The sequence below is a fragment of the Bombus impatiens genome, unplaced genomic scaffold, assembly GCF_000188095.3.
Source record: "Bombus impatiens unplaced genomic scaffold, BIMP_2.2 scf_0064, whole genome shotgun sequence".
In the NCBI taxonomy this organism is placed as follows: Eukaryota; Metazoa; Arthropoda; class Insecta; order Hymenoptera; family Apidae; genus Bombus; species Bombus impatiens.
In genome coordinates this window covers 1,298,885-1,320,106 of record NT_176483.1, presented here as the reverse complement: position 1 = coordinate 1,320,106, position 21,222 = coordinate 1,298,885, and the positions used below count along the sequence as shown (strand labels likewise).

At 33.1% G+C, this 21,222-nt stretch overlaps 1 protein-coding gene across 7 annotated transcripts in view; it reads left to right on the top strand.

Annotated features, from left to right (window-relative positions):
* The first annotated feature begins 687 nt into the window (after positions 1–687).
* The window catches only part of LOC100744281 (ankyrin-2), a 36,003-nt gene continuing 15,468 nt past the window's right edge, over positions 688–21,222 (top strand). The window contains exons 1-26 of one of the 7 annotated variants that reach the window (XM_012394030.3): positions 688–1,276; positions 5,351–5,452; positions 5,577–5,709; positions 5,802–5,965; positions 6,132–6,287; positions 6,419–6,547; positions 6,617–6,814; positions 6,954–7,250; positions 8,087–8,284; positions 8,655–8,801; positions 11,593–11,742; positions 12,115–12,255; positions 12,528–12,683; positions 13,100–13,396; positions 13,523–13,706; positions 14,007–14,126; positions 14,252–14,282; positions 14,425–14,442; positions 15,238–15,462; positions 15,541–15,686; positions 15,765–15,973; positions 16,074–16,278; positions 16,756–16,945; positions 17,019–17,157; positions 20,240–20,519; positions 20,996–21,145. In XM_012394030.3, coding sequence (XP_012249453.1) covers positions 1,235–1,276; positions 5,351–5,452; positions 5,577–5,709; positions 5,802–5,965; positions 6,132–6,287; positions 6,419–6,547; positions 6,617–6,814; positions 6,954–7,250; positions 8,087–8,284; positions 8,655–8,801; positions 11,593–11,742; positions 12,115–12,255; positions 12,528–12,683; positions 13,100–13,396; positions 13,523–13,706; positions 14,007–14,126; positions 14,252–14,282; positions 14,425–14,442; positions 15,238–15,462; positions 15,541–15,686; positions 15,765–15,973; positions 16,074–16,278; positions 16,756–16,945; positions 17,019–17,157; positions 20,240–20,519; positions 20,996–21,145 — 4,207 coding nt within the window. In that variant the 5' untranslated portion in view covers positions 688–1,234. Of the gene's footprint in view, positions 1,277–3,184; positions 3,483–5,350; positions 5,453–5,576; positions 5,710–5,801; positions 5,966–6,131; positions 6,288–6,418; positions 6,548–6,616; positions 6,815–6,953; positions 7,251–8,086; positions 8,285–8,654; positions 8,802–11,592; positions 11,743–12,114; positions 12,256–12,527; positions 12,684–13,099; positions 13,397–13,522; positions 13,707–14,006; positions 14,127–14,197; positions 14,283–14,424; positions 14,443–15,237; positions 15,463–15,540; positions 15,687–15,764; positions 15,974–16,073; positions 16,279–16,755; positions 16,946–17,018; positions 17,158–20,239; positions 20,520–20,995; positions 21,146–21,222 lie in introns of those variants that run through there. The other 6 variants (XM_012394029.3, XM_012394025.3, XM_012394027.3 and 3 more) reach the window with 6 other exon arrangements.

Below are 21,222 nucleotides of genomic sequence, written 5' to 3'. Positions count from 1 at the left end.
CTTACACAAATTTTCAATTAATATTTGATAAAATTGATTGAATAATAAAAAGAAAGAGATGGAGTGAATAAAAATGACTAAGATAATAAGCAAGTAATAAACAAGAAATCAATACAAAGAAGATGAAAAGAAAAGAAATGTTTGTCAATTTAAAAAAGATGAATTATATTGGTATTCTGCATATTTGTTATCGCTTGATTGGCTGTCAGTACGTAAAATAAGGGTAAAGTCCTGGATCTACTACGGATATAAAGTGTTAGATGAAATTTACTTTACATGTATTACAGGACAAATAATTATTTTAATTTTATGTTAGATCGCTCACGTGACGAAGGGAAGGACAGAAAATTTGAGAATAAAGATGAAAACAATACACACACGGATATTCAAATTTTAATACAAAAATATAAATGAAGAAAAACAAAAATCGTACATCAAAAAAATGGATTAACAATATTTTGTATAATTTTCTTCTAACGAAATGTATTAAAAATTGATAATCCTTATATCTTTTTACTACTTTGTCATAAATAACTCCTAATCCATGAACTATTACTGTATAAAAATTTTACGTTTATTACGTTTCATACATACTTATATAACTATGTATAAAATAAAAAGATATTTAATTTTTTATAATTATTTTGTTATTTGCTATTAATATAAATAATGTACTTATCATTATGATCTCTATTTCAATAATATTACATTTTTTCTTATTCTTTCTAATGGTGGTAATAGAATAACATCGAATTGTTGAATGTAAATTAAACTGTTTAAAGGCTTATTCTAAAAAAATAATCAGAGATGATTTTGATATAAGGAATGCATGCATGCCTATCCTTCAATCTGATTTAATAGCGATAACGATACGAAACAAGCATCTTAGGACTATTACAATTGATAAAATAAGTCAATTACGCATAATTTTCTTAACGTCAGCGAAAAAAGAAATGGAGCTTTTTAATTCAGCTATTTTTTATTTTGGACGCCAGAAAATAATATTATTACGTTAAAGCAACGATTAGTAAAACAGAATAGTGCTAAGTATGTTTGATTGGTTTAAATAAAATATGTATATGCAAATCATCGAAGCAGATGCACCACAAAGGCGTTCATGAGAATAAAACGGAATGCTATAAATACCCTCTGACCTACGTTTTCAGTATAGAGTGTAGAAAATATACGTATACGTAAAGTCTGTCAAACGAAATACACAGTTTATTATTTGGGAATGACGACAGAGGAGGCATTTCCACCGATCATTAAGTTCCAGGTAAAAATGTGTGAAAATAACATATGTCAAAGGATGTGCAACATATTTGTGCTAAAGCTTATACCACAATGTATATGACGCATTTAAAAAATTTCTTTCCTCTTTTCAGTGCACATCGAGCTAAATATATTTCCGGGTTTTCGAAACAAATATTACAGTAATAACATCCCATGAATAATAATTGCAGCATACTATTTCTTGATAGAATTTTGATTCTCATACCCGTATCAAAAAGATATCGACTGTCTTGTTATTCTCATTACATCCATATTTACGTTGTAATATTGGCGAAAATCCAGTGTTTAAGAAGGTGAAAGATATTTTTAGAAAATTCATATAATTATCGTATTGTTGGTTCACGAAACGAAACGTGTTAGTTATGACGAAGTAGGAAGTCGAAGCAGTTTAGATTTACATATCTAAATACTATAAGCTTTACATCATTTTTCAACATAAAGTATATATAAGAGTACAATTTTTTATAATCATATCACAAACTTTAATTTGAAAACAGAGACGTTATTAATATTTAAAGACATGTAAGTGACGTTAAAGTATTTCGATTTTATTAAACGTATTCCTTTTGTCGAAATAAATAGGTTCTCAACATCTTTTTTCTGACTTAATCAACAACAAAGACAGTGTAAAACATGTACAAAGTAAAACATGATTTCTCATATTCTAACAGTCGCAGTATTCGTGATTTCAAAGCTTCTTTTTTTTACTTATGATACATATTCTTTTGTTTTCTAAGATATAATAATATTATTTTATAAAATGTAATAATACTAATAAACGATTACTTATTTACTATATTTTATAATTCTCTTTAACCCGCCACAATTCAATTTTCATTATATCTGCAATCTGTGTATGTTTTTTTTCTACAATGAAAAATGCAGGTGATTATGTTTCGAAATTAAACGTAACGATAGGTAAATTACATGTTGTTGGTTGTAGAGAATTTTATATATAATAATTTGGAAATATAAGATTATTATCAAGTCAGCTAACGCTCGTACAATTAAAATAATAATAAGCAGTTTGGAACGACGTTTAAAAATATTAGTAAACTCAATATATGAATATTAGTAAATTATGCGTCATAAAATATATTATTCTATTCATCGTGTGCATAAATGCATGTGCAGGAAATGCATATATTAATGGAGGAATTAAATGGGTTAAATACTGGATTTTTTGAAGACAATTTAAAGTTTTAGAATATCGATGGAATATTATTTTTAAAAGTTGTATGATTATTTAATATGTCATATTGATCGTAAGCTTTCCGTTGACTTTACTTAACTCACTTTTACCACATTTACTACATATCATAAAACAACGAGAAAGTTGGTTAATAGTCGTTTTTGAATTCGTTCGACTATCGCACATGCGTACAATCTCTCGAACGTATTATGTATTGTGTTTTCATTGCTACACTTTCCTATATACATATATAGTACATGTACCGCATAAAAAGAAATAACCTATCTTTATCTTTTATTTCTTTCTTAGAACGTAAGTTGATCAAATCATCGCGAATGACCAATTTGCAATTTGATATCGCATATAAGGTATTTACCTAAATGTAAGTAGACTTGTTCGAAGATAAAAGCAATATAGAACCAGCTGTTAAAAATATCGCTATGTCCGATTGAATTTTTGTCGTCGATGTAACAAGAAATTGTATCCCACGATACATTGATGTATGTAATATCGGTGGTAATATTTGTTCGGCTGATATTCGCATGTTGAGAAACCTGGTTAATTTTCCTAGGCTGTCATACCCCTAGAGGGAGAGAGAGAGAGAGAGAGAGAGAAGGGAAGAGAAAGTATGCGTATGCGTAGGTGTGTGATCAAATTTGATAAGCGCGTGCGCATAGTGTCGGGAACCGATACACCGCATGAGTTGGTGGGAGAAAAACAAGGACAGGTATAAGAAGGGGTGAGAAAGGCAACGATGCAACCCCTGTTTTTCCCGTAATCGTTGCCGCTCGATTCTGCGCCTTGGTTTCGTATGCGGGGCGGCTCCTATATTCCTATTCATCTATCGCCGCGTTACCTCAGGAGTGCATGAATGGTGATTTAACGCGTGCCTAGAAAAAGAACCTTCGTGTTCGGCAGTTGCTGGACGAGTGAAAGAATCAGGAGGATAGTGCCTAGTCTCTTATAAAGCACGATGGTTACGGATAGTACGAGTCAGGTATGGTTCTATATATTTTGCGTAGCGAGAGGCGCCGGAATGTCGCCGGTATTTTTTCCACCCCCGACTGATCGAAGGGTGTGAACGTTGACCGATAATATCGAAATTATTCGATTTCCTTCGTTGCTAGAAAATAGTCACATCGACTTTCCGAACGCCGTTTTCCCTTACTTCGTGAATTTTCTTTGCCCCGGCATTAAATGTACCGAAACGAGCGGAACTTTAAAATTCTGCCTGATAACCATAGATAAAGCAAAAGGCAGTCGTGAGAGGGGATGATGTAAGCAAGATATACATACGTGCATACGATAAAGGTAGACGTTTTATAAGCCGGTTGTTGCCGTGTGGTTACCGCTTTGCAGATATTAATTTAGAAATAATCAAAGCAACGTAACTTGCTACAAACGTTCTAGCAGACAAAATTTATCAAGCGGAATACGTCGAAGTTGTTGGTGGGATAAAGGTCATGGTCAAATCATAGCGTATAATGTAACCAATTGCATTACTCGGATCGAGTACTCGAATCAAAAGTAATACCACTTCTACGTTTCAAAATGAAGAGGACGGATAAAAATTCTATGATAATATCAATCTATTAAAAGTTTCTCAATTATTTGTCACTTGAACGTATCTATCATCGTATTTTGTAAACGTTAAATCTGAAATTAATTTTATTGCTAATATAAGGGATTCGTATGTAAATTTTGTATCGTAGTAATGAAATCATTTCGATTTTAATATGACAACATCCGTATCATTTCTGTAGATAGAGCTTTTTTTTCACATGGAAGTATATTTTTATACCGCATAATTTATTTATTCATATCGTTTATCGTTTGTCGTTAATTTATGTAACTCGTTTAGATAAACGCTTTACCAAGTTGTTTCTTAAGCAATTGGCAATGTACGCAGTAGGACAAAGTATCCCAATATCGAATAGTATTATACAATTGGTACTTGTACTATAAGTATTAATTTTGCTGCATTGACCAAAGGTTAACTAACGACTGGTCATTTTAATACTCTTTGATCTCAAACGAAGCAACTTTTTCCTTTGATTGTCTCCTCTATCTTATGCTTATTATTATGAATTAAATTAAATTACGAATTAAACTGCCTAATCTTGGTGCTCTTTTTGCGATTGGTCCCATAAACGTAAATGTGTACAGTTATAAAGCTATGTAATTTTTTAAATTATAACATAGATCGCGTAAAAAATTGGTTGAAGTTAATTATACTAATTACAAAAGGTTCTTTTTATTTATTTAGGTATTTTAAATACAATTTCTTTATTTATTCAGTTTTATTTTTCCCATCTTCTTACTTCTCGTTTAAATACAAATTACTACTACGAACTACTATGAAATTTCATATACCGTTGTTAAATATTACAAGAACAAAATTTTTATTTTTCACACTGGTCCACAAGCTAAAAATATTTAAGAAACGTTCCATTTTGCAATACCGCTGCTACGTTCAGTTATAAAGTCGTATAATATTTAATAAACATATTTACATTTTAGAACTTCAAAATATGTTTCTAACGATTACTTTATGTCAAAAAGTCATTAATCATGAAACGTGTAAAAAGACTAATTATCCAGGTGGAAATTATCCATAACTATTCCAACTTACTATTGAACACTTTCTATCGTAGAATTCTTGCTGTTGAATGAATTTTTCTTCGAGGATCCTTTTACGTAAATTTGATATATTTAGGACGATTAATACCAATCGTGAAGTAAGTGAAAGGGAAACAATCGTGGGACATTACATTACGATTGGTAGTCGTAATCGCGATTATAGAATTTACAGATTAATCGAATAAAATAAATATTAATATGTGTGTGTGTGTTTCTCTGATTTAGGCTGACGACACGACAGCATTTCTTCGTGCTGCTCGGTCCGGAAACCTTGAAAAAGTGATCGAATTCCTCGACACCGATCTAGATATTAATACAGCTAATTCGGTAAGTATCGGGCTAATCTATAAATCGTTCTAATTAGTCCATGTTACGTACGGATTCATTAGATGGTATTACATATCGGTTCTATATTAAATGGAAAAACTTGATGTTACGTGTCGCATTTCAGAACGGTTTAAATGCTTTACATTTAGCATCGAAAGATGGCCATGTTGAAATAGTAACAGAATTATTAAAAAGAGGCGCTAAAGTGGACGCAGCTACAAAAAAGGGGAACACTGCGTTGCACATAGCTTCATTGGGTAAATATAATTGTTTATTACCAATTCACCATAAATATATATATATATATATATATATATATTACTGAATAAAATTTGTAACATGTTTTTAGCCGGCCAAGTGGAAATAGTAAATATTCTTATTCAGTATGGTGCTGCAGTTAATATTCAATCTCAAAATGGTTTTACACCTTTATACATGGCCGCTCAAGAAAATCACGATCAAGTGGTTAAATTATTGCTCGGCAATGGAGCCAATCAGAGTCTTGCTACGGAGGTGAATACTATCTGAAACTTTGCATGCCAATATTTAAAAATTGTATTCCGCGATTGAGATGTATTTGCGCTTACTTGTTTCTCGGTTCAAACGACTCTATCTATATTCATGAAACGTTTTATGTATCTCGTAATTGGAACGGTGAAAGATAAAAATAAATTTTCAGGATGGATTTACACCTCTCGCAGTAGCGATGCAACAAGGACACGATAAAGTCGTCAGCGTTCTTTTAGAAAATGATTCTAAAGGAAAAGTTAGACTACCGGCACTTCATATCGCGGCTAAGAAAGATGATTGCAAAGCTGCGGATCTGTTGTTACAGGTGAACGACGATACTAGTAGCTGATCGTTATTGGAATTGTTATATTTCTTATTCAAACCATCGCGATTCTTTTATATCGTCTTTTAACGTTGACGTATTAAAGATGATTAATTTTTTCGTTCGTTTTTCAGAACGATCACAAACCCGATGTTACATCAAAAAGTGGTTTTACACCTTTGCATATCGCCGCCCATTACGGAAACGAAGAGATAGCACGTTTATTAATAAAGCGTGGAGCTGATGTTAATTATTTGGCAAAGGTGCGAATACATCGACATCGACAAGAGTAGTTACAAGCCTGTACTGATATTTTTCATTTCTTTTATCAGCATAACATAAGCCCTTTACATGTAGCGGCGAAGTGGGGTAAAAACAACATGGTTAAAGTATTATTAGAAAATTCTGCGCAAATCGATGCTAAAACTAGGGATGGTTTAACACCGCTTCATTGTGCAGCAAGATCTGGTCATGAACAAGTGATTACCACACTTCTTGAACATTCTGCACCAATTAGTGCACGAACGAAAGTACGTAAACGACGTTAACAGCTCGTTGTATCAACGATTTTATCGGCGTATATGTTTGAAAGATATACGTACATGTAAATTGATCGACATTTCGACTTTATCGATGAACATGTCAATTCATTTCGCACACGTTTCACAGAATGGACTTGCACCGTTACACATGGCATCGCAAGGTGATCATGTGGATGCAGCAAGAGTATTATTGTATCACCGAGCGCCAGTCGACGAAGTTACGATCGATTATTTAACGTCTCTTCATGTTGCCGCGCACTGCGGCCACGTTAGAGTCGCAAAACTACTTTTGGATCGCAAAGCTGATCCAAATGCACGCGCTTTAAATGGCTTCACACCATTGCATATCGCTTGCAAGAAAAATCGAATAAAAGTTGTCGAACTCTTATTAAAACACGGAGCATCGATCGAATCTACTACCGAGGTAATTACCATATAACGATTTTCCCCATAATTACACGTTAATTATTGCTTGTAAATCATATTCACTTGCAAAAAATAATTTCTTTCGTTCGAGTTTATTTTCTCTCTTTTTTTAAGTTATTCACCCGTTCATCGTTAATTTTCATTCTGAGTTATTCGTTTAAACGACTTAGACTTTAGAATATAATTTGGTAAAAGATGGTCGAAATGATATATTTTACCATATAAAGACAAAGTACTTACATTTGTCCCGTTTGCACTCGAATCTTGGAAATGAAAAACGTTGCATCGTTTCTATCAGATTATTTTACCTTTTTCGATTACCTTTACCCGAGGATCGATAACTGTTCCTTTTAACTACTTTATCGTCATGTTTCTCCATCTAAGAGTCGTACGTTTATGAGAAAAATTTATTTTAATTAGATTAGCGCGATTCGCAAGAAATAGATGTGTTTTGAAATTGGCCAAATCGTTAAGAAGATATTTAAAATTTCTCATTTTTTTAGCGTTTGACTCAAGAACTAAGTAAAAAATGCTCGTCAGTTACTCCGCTATTATACTACGCTATTTATAAATGTATGCCTATAATTAAGATAATGAGAAAGAAACGCGTTAGAAAGGGAAATACATCAGGTTTGTTTGTTATAGAACGCTTTATAGTTCCTTGGTTACGAAAAGACTGGTTAACGGCTATTAATACTATCATGATCAATACAGATGATCATTTCTATGTATTCTATGTATGTTGATAAATATACTCCGAAGAAGAAAGTATCGGTACGAAAGTCATGGAGTCATAGTAGCAAAATGTTAATAGAAAATACATATATTTTACAGTCTGGACTGACTCCATTACATGTGGCCAGTTTTATGGGATGTATGAATATCGTGATATTTCTACTGCAACACGAAGCCAATCCTGATGTGCCAACTGTTAGGGGTGAAACACCTCTACATCTGGCAGCTAGAGCTAATCAGACAGACATTATTCGAATTTTATTACGAAATGGAGCCAAAGTCGATGCTCGTGCGAGGGTAAGTAAACAAAGAATCTTGCTTGAAAACCATATTTCTGGACGTGATCAGGTTTCCTTGATATTTTGGCAAAAATTGCACTTTGTAACAAAACGATACATATAAATGGTCACATGCGCATTCGTTGTTATTAAATGTCTCGCACATTCCATTAACCAGTCTCATTATGTTTTCTATGTTTATATCATTATCGTTATTATGCTTATCCTTTATAATACATACGCATTACGCCGTTAATTTATTATAAAAGTTATTAGTACTGATTATAAGCTATAATGATTGTACATGTGTATACGATATATACTTACATATATATATATATATATATATTAACAATATGGTATATTTAGTGTATGTTCCGATTTTTTAGGAACAACAAACACCTCTTCATATTGCGTCGCGATTAAGAAATATCGATATTGTTATGTTACTTCTGCAACATGGTGCAGCAGTTGATACTACCACAAAAGATATGTACACAGCGTTGCATATCGCGGCAAAGGAAGGCCAGGAGGAGGTAATGTACAAAGAAATTTCAAAGATAGCGGATCACATCAGTACACAAAGTAGATTATATTTATTTTGGACAAGATATCGTGAGTACTTTATATAGGTTCTGTAATAAAAAAAATTTCTTATTTTCCGTTGTTATATGCAGATTTTTCTCTTTATCATTTACATTTCATTTCATGTTCTGTTAATTAAATTTTGTTTACACTTGTTATATTTTATGTTAAGTTATTTATCTGTAATGAATTTTAATAAAATTTTTCACCATATTAATTTATTTTTTACGTTGCCTTCTTTCAACGTTATGTTGCGTACGTTAATATCTTGTTTGTTAATCTCTTGTTGTTAATATCTTGAAAATTCATAGTTTCATCTTATTATTTTCATTCTGCATTCGTATTTATGTTGCCATTTAGATTCACCTGTAAACTGATTTTTGCGAGGTAAGAAGTTGAGAAACCCTCTTCCTGTTACTAAGTAACTTTAACAACCTGATCAGTGAACGTAGTAATAAAAAATCATTGTCAGGTCATCCAATAATGTGATTTTTCCAAGAGCTAAGTTTGAAACAATGGGACAGGTTACGATTGGAATTTTCATAGAAGAGGAGTAGGAATAATTCGATAGAAAAATGGCAAAAAAATTGTAGAGAACGGCGGAATATGTACAATGTATCACTTTCACTCGTCAACAGTTATTTCTAAAAAAGACTTGCATTACCTACATGGTACGATCTAATATACAGGATGAATCATTTAAGACTGGAAGCTGAAATATCTTCGAAACTATTAATTATATGGAAAAGTGTTTTAAACGAAAGTGGAGTAATTTCGGGCTATTTGTTCGATATGGCGAGCATTTTCGTAAGCGAATCATACGAAGATTGGTATGTATTTAGGTAACATACGTTTTTTGATGGATAAATCGATTTATTTCGGCATTCCCAATGAACAAACGTTAGCTTCTTTATGTGAAAAAACCATCTGTGTGCAAGACATCTTAATTGCTTAATTTTCTGCAACTTATCTTATGAAAAATAAGAAAATACCCGAAGCGATACTTTTGAGTTTATGTTACACTTGTTCAGAGACAGACTGGTCATATACTGTGCAGAGACTCAAAGAATTCCTCTGGAAGATACGCGTGCCTACCGTATCGATAGAAAGTGTCATATATTAAGGCCTAACTAAAATTCTATTTAATAACAATCCTATTTACAGTGTTATCCCTCGAGGGAATTCTCAGATGCTCGATATATATTGTTAATATTTTATATTTTGGTTCTTAACACTATTGTTTACGTATAAAGGGATGTTGGGACAATAAATACATATTGCCAATAAATATAAAACGTACGAGGAAGATATGGTTTGTCAATAAATATTGACGAAACATATTGTCAATATTATTTACCGACAAACCGCAATGATATTGGGAATCTTGAAATATTGACAACGTTATTGATCGTCCAAAAATACCCTTATATTCTTCTTGAAATATTTTCTATCTCTTTAGTTATGCAAAAAAAGATGGAAAGAAAATTGAATCGATTAGCTCCCTGTCAATGATAGTCTCATAGAAAATAATAATGTAATACTTAATACTAGAACTGTGACACTCAATATACAGGGTGGTTGGTAACTGGTGGTACAAGCGGAAAGGGGATGATTCTACGCGAAAAAAGAAATCGAAAATATAAAATACAAATTTTTCGTTTAACGCTTTGTTTTCGAGAAAATCGACTTTGAATTTTCGCTCGGTACGCGCGCACTTTATCGTGTCTCGTTATAACGAATCTCACTGTAGATCGTTGTCTCGATGGAAGAAATTAAAAAAAAAATTTTTATTCTATATTTTCGACTTCAAGTTAGTAATTTTCTAAATAAATGGAAGAGATTACTAGCTTAATATTTTTTTTCTTTTTTTAAATTTTTTCATCGAGACAACGATCTGCAGCGAGATCCGTTATAACGTACAGCACGCGTACCGAGCGAAAATTCAAAGTCGATTTTCTCGAAAACAAAGCCTCGAACGAAAAATGTGTATTCTATATTTTCGACTTGTTTTTTCGCGTAGAATCATCCCCTTTCCGCTTGCACCACCAGTTACCAACCACCCTGTATATTTTGTACTTTGATTATACTTATTCAAGAAGAGTGATTATTACTCATGGAAGAACATTACGAAACTATGATGATATTTTGAAAAATAGTCCATTCAGAGGAGACAATAAGCAATATTCCATTTCTTGAAATAATTATTACGCGTAAAGGTAACACTTGAATGAATATTTCAGTTTGTCGATATAGGCAATAATTTTTAATACAACTTTCACGATATTTTTTAAAGACGTTAAACGTGCAGAGTGATTTTTGTAAAAGCAGGATTGTTTGAGAAATTCAATGTCACGATGCAAAAGTGTTTGTGTTGAATATATTGGAGAAAAATTAATTTCTTATCTATGCATAAAGCTATAAAGTAGGTATATTTAAAAATTAATTTCTTGCTTATATGTATATGTATGTATACAACCAAATGCTACGTCGTTTATCTCACGATACGTCAAATCAGAATAAGACGCATAAGAACAAAGTGTTAGTAATATGAGGTCATCGATCAGATATCTATAAATATTATATCTGACACTATATACGTTTAATCAAAGTTATTATATTATATTTAATTTATTAAATGTAATATAACAATTTAGCATCTAAATTATTATTTGTAGCTTCCAGCTTAAGAGATTAATTATAATTTCGTTCGATGTTTTATTTAATGTATTTATATGTATACAGGTTGCAACTATTCTTGTGGAAAACAATGCTTCTCTTAAGGCTACAACTAAAAACGGCTTTACTCCTTTACATATCGCGGCTAAATATGGCAACATGAGCGTTGCTAAGATACTTTTGCAAAGGGATAGCAAATTGGACGCGCAAGGAAAGGTACGTATCAATTATTATATTTTTATTTAATATGTACGTTATCTACATTTTTTTTTATATATACGTTTTACTTAATGAAAGTTACGATTACATGTAACACGAGTACAAACTGAAAATTATGTGCCTCTTAATAATTCGATTTTATTTCTTGTCAACCTAGATGTTAAAATTCTTTACCAATACTCTTACAAATGAATATTTAATTACCCTTTTATGTTCAGATTTCTGTCTATCTGTGTGTTATACAATTTAGTATCGTAATATCATAGTATATAACAATTTACGTGTCATTATCTTATGTAAATAAACGTTTCATTATTTAGTTATACGTAATTTGTAGAATCTTTACTAAGGCGTTAAAATACGTTTCAGAATGATATTTCTCCTCTACATTTGGCATGCCATTATGACCATCCAAATGTAGCAAATCTTTTATTGGAAAAGGGCGCATCCCCCCATTTAGCTTCGCAAAATGGACATACTCCTCTACATATCGCTGCTCGTAAAAATCAGGTAATACTTACAATATAGTACGTGGCTGTAATGAATCGACCACTTAACTCGGATACGTAGCTTTTGACGACGAAAACGAATTCTAATACAATCTTTTTCTTTTTTTTTTTTTTTGGCAGTTCTTTCACATTGCAGTCTGTCGTCGATTTAATATTGATTTCGATATTTCTAAAATTCGATTACAATTCTATTAAGAAGTTATTTGTATGATTTAAGCAATTCTAGAAAAAGATTTCAAGCGATATATAATTAATAGATTCAAAATTCTTTAGATGGATATTGCTTCGACACTCTTAGAAAATGGGGCGAATGCGAACGCCGAATCAAAAGCAGGATTCACGCCTCTACATTTAAGTGCACAAAAAGGTCACTATGATATGACGAATTTGTTGATTGAACATGGAGCTGATCCGAATCACAAGTCAAAGGTAGGAGCATTGTCTGGTAATCAAATAAAGAAGCGGAGCGAATCAATTTACATTTGTATATCGTTATATCTCTAGACTTGATAGTCGATTATCTGCAATTATTTTGAACAATTAGATTTTTCTCTTTATAGCATAAAAATGCGACCAGTTAGAAAATTTCATACTTTTACGTATATCCTTTGATATACATTGTATACGATCAAATGTTGTTTCGAATTTCTTTTTACAAACAACGGTATAGAAAGAATTCAACTTGGAGTTATGTTATTAAAATTACAGTTAAATTACCTCATACGTAGATATTATTCTTTTCGGTCTTCTTTATTTTTCAACGACGTTGTTTTATCGCATAATTGTCAAACGTATTTATAATCGCGTAATTGTCATCGTTAAAGGATAACGATCGTTTTGTTTAGAATGGTCTCACTGCGTTGCATCTATGCGCTCAAGAAGATTTTATTAAAGTGGCTTCTATCCTGGTGAAAAATGGTGCGAATGTAGAGAGTGAAACGGAAACTGGCTATCGGCCGATACACGTCGCGGCACATTTTGGAAACCTCTCTATGATTCGATTTCTCTTAAAACATAGCGCCACTATCGACGTAAAATCTAATCAAAATTACACCGCATTGCATCAGGCTGCTCAACAAGGTCATGCACATATTGTTAGCGCTTTATTGGAGGGAAATGCTTCGCATAAAGCACGAACCAATGTGAGTAATAATATCTCAATACATTTTCCTCCAACTGTATATGCACGTATATGCTTTGTAATTGTGGAACGTTATTAATTTATAATAACGTAGAAACACGTATGGTACATGCTAAAATTGTTCTAGGATGGACTAACCGCATTAAATATAGCTCAAAAATTAGGATACATATCTGTAATGGAGGTATTGAAAGGATTGTCTTACGATACATTGGCACCTGATAACAAAAATTGGGACGAGAAGTACAAAGTGATCGCTCCTGAAAGTCTGCAAGAGACCAGCTTTATGTCTGACTCCGAAGACGAAGGAGGTACGACGTTTATTCATAACAGAACATTGTTACGCGTATACGTAGTTTAATATGTAACTTAACAAGTATTATTATGTCTGTTTCCCGTGAAATGAGTAATTCTGTACGCATGCGTTGTAAATCAAGTTATATTATTGCATTTTACGTTCCATAGACAGGAAAATATACATTCAGACTTAAACAAAGCTAAACCATAGGTATTATATTTTGTTAGAATAAATGTAAATGTAAGAGTAATAAAATGCGAAAGAAATGAAATATTTTTATGAAACAAAACTCAATCGAGATATTTGTTTACAGGATCGGATGCGTTGATCAGCGAGCAGCCGTATCGATATCTTACAGCAGATTTGATGAAAAGTTTGAGAGACGATTCTCTGCCTATTGATGTTACACGAGACGATCCAATACACAGACAAGGTAAAACACTTATTGCTTGTTTTTAAACGTCACGATCGTTTTACGTAATCTGCTGCGTTGTTTTCGACTAGTCACAAAAGAAGAAAAACAGGATTTCACTCAAAGCAATAATTATTGTCTAGCAGAAAACTTTGATACTGATGGATTTAATTTGGGGTATGTAAACACGATTTCATACAATAGTCGCTAAAGTAAATTACTTGGAAATATAACATCGTTCAATGACGTATCAAGCATTTGTAGCGTAACATTTTGTACCAGAATTCCTATTAATGAAAATCAAATATTTTCATTTTAGCCGACTTCATTTCAGATCGTAAGTAACATTTATCGCTAAAGTTCGTATGTCTGATTTCACAAGTACATTGTACAATGTAAAGTCACGTTACGTTATTATTCATATAACCTTTTATTCTAAAGAAAAATCACAGCAATGCGTGCTAACTTCACTTTTCATTTCGCTCGTCTGTTTACTGATTCGATAAATACATGCTTCGTAAAGATGCCTATTTCAAACGTAAATTTCGATAAACGAAAAACGCACCTCGTGTGAGTATTCGTTTCACAATACAGTATTCGCTAAAAATAATATGTAAAATGTTTAAAAAATCGCGAAAAGAGAAACATTTAACAGTAAGTTTATTCGATTTACTTGTATATTTATTAATATACACAAAATGTTATATTCTGTACGTTTATCAGAAAAAGTCAGATTATAATTTTAATCAATTACTGTGATATTTCTTTATGAAAGTAAAAATAAGATACACGTATATTTTCCAATGCATCGTTCAAGTCGATAATTTTTGGATTAATCGCTATTTTTGTTTCACAATCTTTTCCTTTTCCACCGGACTGCTCGTCATAAGGTGTAGTCGATTTATCAAACGTGGCCTTATATCATTTTACCAAGAGATTTTATCGATTAGCGTCGATCGACACATTAATTTTTAATTAAACTCTCAATTTGAGCTTCCTTATCTATGCTATCTGATCGCAGATTTCACAGTTTCAAGCGAATCGAAAAATATGCGCACTTTTATACAAGTAATTATCTTCTTACGGTAAGCTGGTGCTACATGATATTTACAATGGAGATTTCAATTTTTAGATTTTTAGTAAGTTTCTTGGTGGATGCACGTGGAGGTGCTATGAAAGGGTGTAGACACAGCGGTGTACGTATTATCGTACCGCCACGCAGAGCGACAATGCCAATTCGTGTTACGTGTAGATTGATAAAACCTACTAAAATTGCGAATCCTCCACCTTTAATGGAAGGAGAGGCTTTAGCAACTCGTATTATGGAGATGGGGCCGGTCGGTGCAACGTTTCTAGGGTAAATACCATTCTGCGAATCGTTTTACACGACGATGTGTCCTTTTTGTTATCAAGAACTGGACGTATCTCGTTTCAGGCCTGTTCTAATCGATATACCCCATTTCGCGTCTATTCGAGGCAAAGAGAGGGAAATCATTATCCTCAGAAGTGAAAACGGAGAAACCTGGAAAGAGCATGATAATTCTGTTGACAATGACACTACTTTGTTAAATACTCCATATGGTATTTCTGAAATATAGCTTAAGTATTTCGTATCGAGATGGAAACGTAACAAGATTTTACGAGCTCGTTATTTTGCAGATCCACAAATGAGCGCTACTCATTCTGGCAGAATCACTCGAATAATAACGACAGATTTTCCCCAATACTTTGCCATTATCACGAGAATTAAACAGGAAGTTCACGTAATCGGTGCCGAAGGTGGAATTTTGACTTCAAGCGTGGCCAACGACGTTCAAGCTGTTTTCCCACCAGGAGCGTTAACGAAGAAGATCAAAGTCGGCTTACAAGTAAGTTCGATCGTAATGCATCGTACCTCGGAACATTTCCACGAACCGTCTCGCGTAAACCGACGATAATCGGGAAAAATGTGGATGTTGCTCTTCATAGGCCCACGTGATTCCGGCAGAGCTTACAGCAAAGCTACTAGGAAATTGCGTAGCCGTTTCACCCGTGATAACAATCGAACCGAGAAGACGAAAGTTTCACAAACCAATTACTCTTACAATACCTGTACCTCAAGCTGCAAATAAAGGAATGATCAATCAATACGGTGGTGAAACACCAACGCTACGCCTGTTGTGCAGTATTGCAGGTAAAGTAATCGTAATTGAAACTCATTAAGTATCTATCTCTTCAGGGTACAACTATTTATTGCACATTCGTTCGAATTGCTATTCATTTGTCTCGCGTTATTTTCAATAATACGACTTAGAACATTACTGTCGATATTTCCGATATTTCCAACTCTTTTCTCCAGATTCATCCTCTAACGAGAAATCGCTACTTTGATTTTCGCGAACCATCGTCAAGTTACCCTATCTCCTTGGCAACGAGGTTTAACAAATTTTTTATAATAAATCCTGTCGGTACTCTCTACACGTACGTACTTTCGTATATCGCGGCAAATTTCATCTTCCGTGATGCGATCGATGATAATCGATGATACGACAAAATTTGATATATGGCATCGACCCCTAAAGTCGGAAACCTGGACCAACGATATTTCACATATACGCGAAACCAGTGACGCTTTTTAACGCGATGTCCTTCTATCTCATTTTACATTTAGGTGGAACGAGCGAGTCACAATGGGAAGATGTTACTGGTTCGACACCGTTAACTTTTATGAATGACACAGTATCCTTTACTACGACCGTATCCGCTCGATTTTGGCTAATGGATTGCCGAAATATAGGCGCAGTTCCGAAAATGGCAACCGAGTTGTACGAGGAGTCGTTATTTGTGCCATATATTACGAAGTACGTATCAACGCCGACATCGTTTTGATTGGATTAGACGTTTTTCTAAAATGTTAATATCTTTCTCATACAGTTTCGTAATATATTCGAAACGAATGGATGTGCTCGAAGCAACATTGAGAATATTGTGTATGACCGATGGAAAGGAAGGACTGCATACCTTGGAAAGGCAAGAGGAATTTGTCGAAATTGTAAAAAGCCGCGATGTTGAAGTAAATATCGTTCATTACGTAATTTTATTTTATCGCACTCGTAAGAACCGAAGAACGCGTGTATTCACACATTTTTCGTTTTCTTTTCTTTGATGTATTTCGCTCGATTGTCATATAACGTGATATTCTTACACTACGGTTTCCATATGGCACGATTTAATGGACTTGGACAGCCCTTCTGTAACACGATATTTTTATAATACAGTTTCTATGCAACACGGAACGAATTAATCGCGTTACAGAAGGGTCGATTGTATGTAGTTTTATTTTATTCGATTTATTATTAACGAGGATCGTCTCTTTCAAAGATCTCAAAGATTTATTCATTAAGAACCGAAGAACGCGTGTATTCACACATTTTTCGTTTTCTTTTCTTTGATGTATTTCGCTCGATTGTCATATAACGTGATATTCTTACACTACGGTTTCCATATGGCACGATTTAATGGACTTGGACAGCCCTTCTGTAACACGATATTTTTATAATACAGTTTCGATGCAACACGGAACGAACTAATCGCGTTACAAGAGGGTCGATTGTATTTAATTTTATTTTATTCGATTTATTATTAACGAGTATCGTCTCTTTCAAAGATCTCAAAGATTTATTCATTTTTGGTAATGGCGTGTACTTTAATACGCACTCTTTATTTTTACGCACAACAAATTCCATTTATTTCATGTTCCATAATTCTGCTATGGATTTGCAATATTTAATAGACTTGGACAGCCCTTCTGTAACACGATATTTTTATAATACAGTTTCGATGCAACACGGAACGAATTAATCGCGTTACAGGAGGGTCGATTGTATGTGGTTTTATTTTATTCGATTTATTATTAACGAGTATCGTCTCTTTCAAAGATCTCAAAGATTTATTCATTTTTGGTAATGGCGTGTACTTTAATACGCACTCTTTATTTTTACGCACAACAAATTCCATTTATTTCATGTTCCATAATTCTGCTATGGATTTGCAATATTTAATAGACTTGGACAGCCCTTCTGTAACACGATATTTTTATAATACAGTTTCGATGCAACACGGAACGAATTAATCGCGTTACAGGAGGGTCGATTGTATTTAGTTTTATTTTATTCGATTTATTATTAACGAGTATCGTCTCTTTCGAAGATCTCAAAGATTTATTCATTTTTGGTAATGGCGTGTGCTTTAATACGCATTTTTTATTTTTACGCACAACAAATTCCATTCATTTCATGTTCCATAATTCTGCTATGGATATCGAATATTTTCTGTTTGATTTTGTAACACCGAGGAACCTTTGCAGGATTAACGTGGTAACGTAATGCGTAATATATTGTTTTATACTTTAATCTTGGAACATTTCGATACGAATCGTCATAATCTGTTGTATATTCATCGCGATTTGTCGTTATGTGCGACGTACGATGTGCAATTTTTACGTGTGAATCATTTTTCGAAATCTGATGGTTTTCCAGATATTCTGTGAAACGTATTACCAAGCCCCAACTTTGGGGGTTGTTTTGAATCCTTCAACATGAATGCCAGCACGTATTTTTTTACGTGTGAGATATTTTGTCAAAAACTACGTCATACATAAGTTTCATTGATCAGGGGATATTCCTTTGTAAGACTAAAAATAGGCGATATTCTATGTGTAAAAATGTACTTGTAAAAAATGTATTACATGTATTTGAACATTTTACAAGTAACGTGAAGCATTTTTTTTTAATTATACGATAAACAACTGACAGTGATCAATATCCAACGAGTTACTCGTTTGATAATAAAATAATTAAAGAAATATTTGATTAACGCAATGTGCGTATTTTCTACTTGTTGGTGAAATTTAGGGAAAATTAACTGACATAACTCGTACGTAGCTATATTCTTAAAAAAAGCATACAAATTCTGCATTGCGGTTAAACAAAATTCTTCCAATCCAAAGATCATGGAAAACATCTAAAAATAAATACGACTTGTATCGTACCATTTTTCAATTACCAACGTTTATTAACAAGCATATGTACAGGTTCAATCTTCCGACTAGGACGAAAAAACGGACCACTTTTCAATCGTGGTAGGATGATAGCGTGGTAGGATCACGTATTCAAGATGAAACAAGCGAAATTTCGTAGCAGTAAAAATGAATTCTTCTTTGGCTTCTCTCTGTCTTGTCATAAAACGTCCTCTTTGAGATAGAATAAGTTTTATTTTAGCAGTAACGAACAGTCGAAGAATAATTGGTAGAGGATATTTCGTAGAGATTTATATTGTAAAAGCGACCAATATTTTCTGACTTGTTCGTGACCAGCAACGCGATTCTTATGCTAGAAATAATTTTGGTACGGTTCAACAATCTCGAAGGAAAGGAGACATATCATTTGCGACTTAGATTTAAGATTTATGTTTACAATGTTTAATTATTTCTATTTTTTAAATATTATTTCTTCTGAAAAATACCAACATTCTCATGGGTGAAAATAATTTGTTTTTGCAATGTTGCTGGATAAATAATCATATTTTTGCCCGGCTAAAGTTGCATATACATATGCATGTATGTTAGTTGACAATTTCTTTGTATAAATTAATTCCAGTAATAACGAGTGGCGTTCGAGCCTCCTAATGACGACTAGTGACGAATAAAATGTGTATTCGATATAAATTCGACCAAAGGAAATGATATCAAATACGATATTGTTTGATTACTAATTACTAATTATCGAGATCATCAACCAAGAAGGAGAAGAAGAAACGAAAAAAAGACAGTAAAGGAGCAGCAACCTGAATTTACCAATATGACGTTATCGAATAAGCGACACAACTCAAAAAGCGATAATTTTACGAGAAAGAACAAGCTGACGATACAGAATCAGATTTCTTATTTCAAATCTCGTTTTCTAGTAAATCAATGTAACGCGTTTGCGTATCCTTTGTTCTTTGCGAAGATGATATCTTCCTATAACCCGATAGAGCTTATCAAAGATAAAATAACAAAAATTTGATGTACACATACAAAAGAGCTTGCTGTAAAGTAGCATAAGAATATACGTAATTTTGATAGAAACGTATTAACTAGCATATTTGTTTTGTAGGCGCTCGATGGGAAAGATCTTTATATCGAATTCAGTGGGAATTTAGTACCTGTGACGAAATCGGGTGTACAATTGAAATTTACGTTCAAAGCGTTTCGTCAGAATCGTTTATCTTTTCACGTAAAAGTGAAAGATCCGTTGTTAGATCCTGTCGCCAGGATGCTGTTTATGCGAGAGCCAAAAGTTGCGAAAGGAGAGCCACCTCAACAACCAATTTGTGTATTGAATATCGTTCTTCCAGAAATAACGACTAAAGTGGAAGTACAGAAGAAATTGAAAGGTAAAATTTGTTGAACGTTTTAACGTCGGACAAGAGATCCAGTGCAAAAGGGATTTATCCCACAAAAGGTTGAAAAACGAGATTTTTATTCATTTCGAAATCTCTTGGTGTTTAGTTATTATCCCTTAATCGATAACTGCGTAAGAAAATTCCTGCTTTTACCGTGAATGTTTCTAAATGTAAAGTAACTTCCATGTAGTTCTCCTTCTCTTTAATCAAATTTTCAGATCTAAGCATATAGGAAATAGAATGAAGAATAAAACATTTCCTCAGATACACTACCTTCGTATTAACAAGTTTAAGTAAAAACATAATAGTCTTAATTATGCAATTTTTATCGAAACACAAAATTTTCCATAAAAACGACGTTATTGCTGTGACGTGTAGCTTCCTCTTGCGCTGGACCTCGATAATACTCGTACATGTGCTACATAAGATACGTATATTTAATCACGTCGTTCATTCTTTCGTTATAGATTACGAAGATTCAAATATTATCGAACAAAAATTGGATTCTTACGAATCGAAATACAAGATGGAACAAAAAGAAAAAGGCGACGAACCTAAAGATACTTCGCCTTCCGAACAGAAATTTATTACCGACACCTTACAAAAAGAACGAACAGGTATGATATTCATTTCTACCTATTCGCTTTATATTAGACAAATTAGAAACTTTGAAATATAATATCCTCTACTTTGT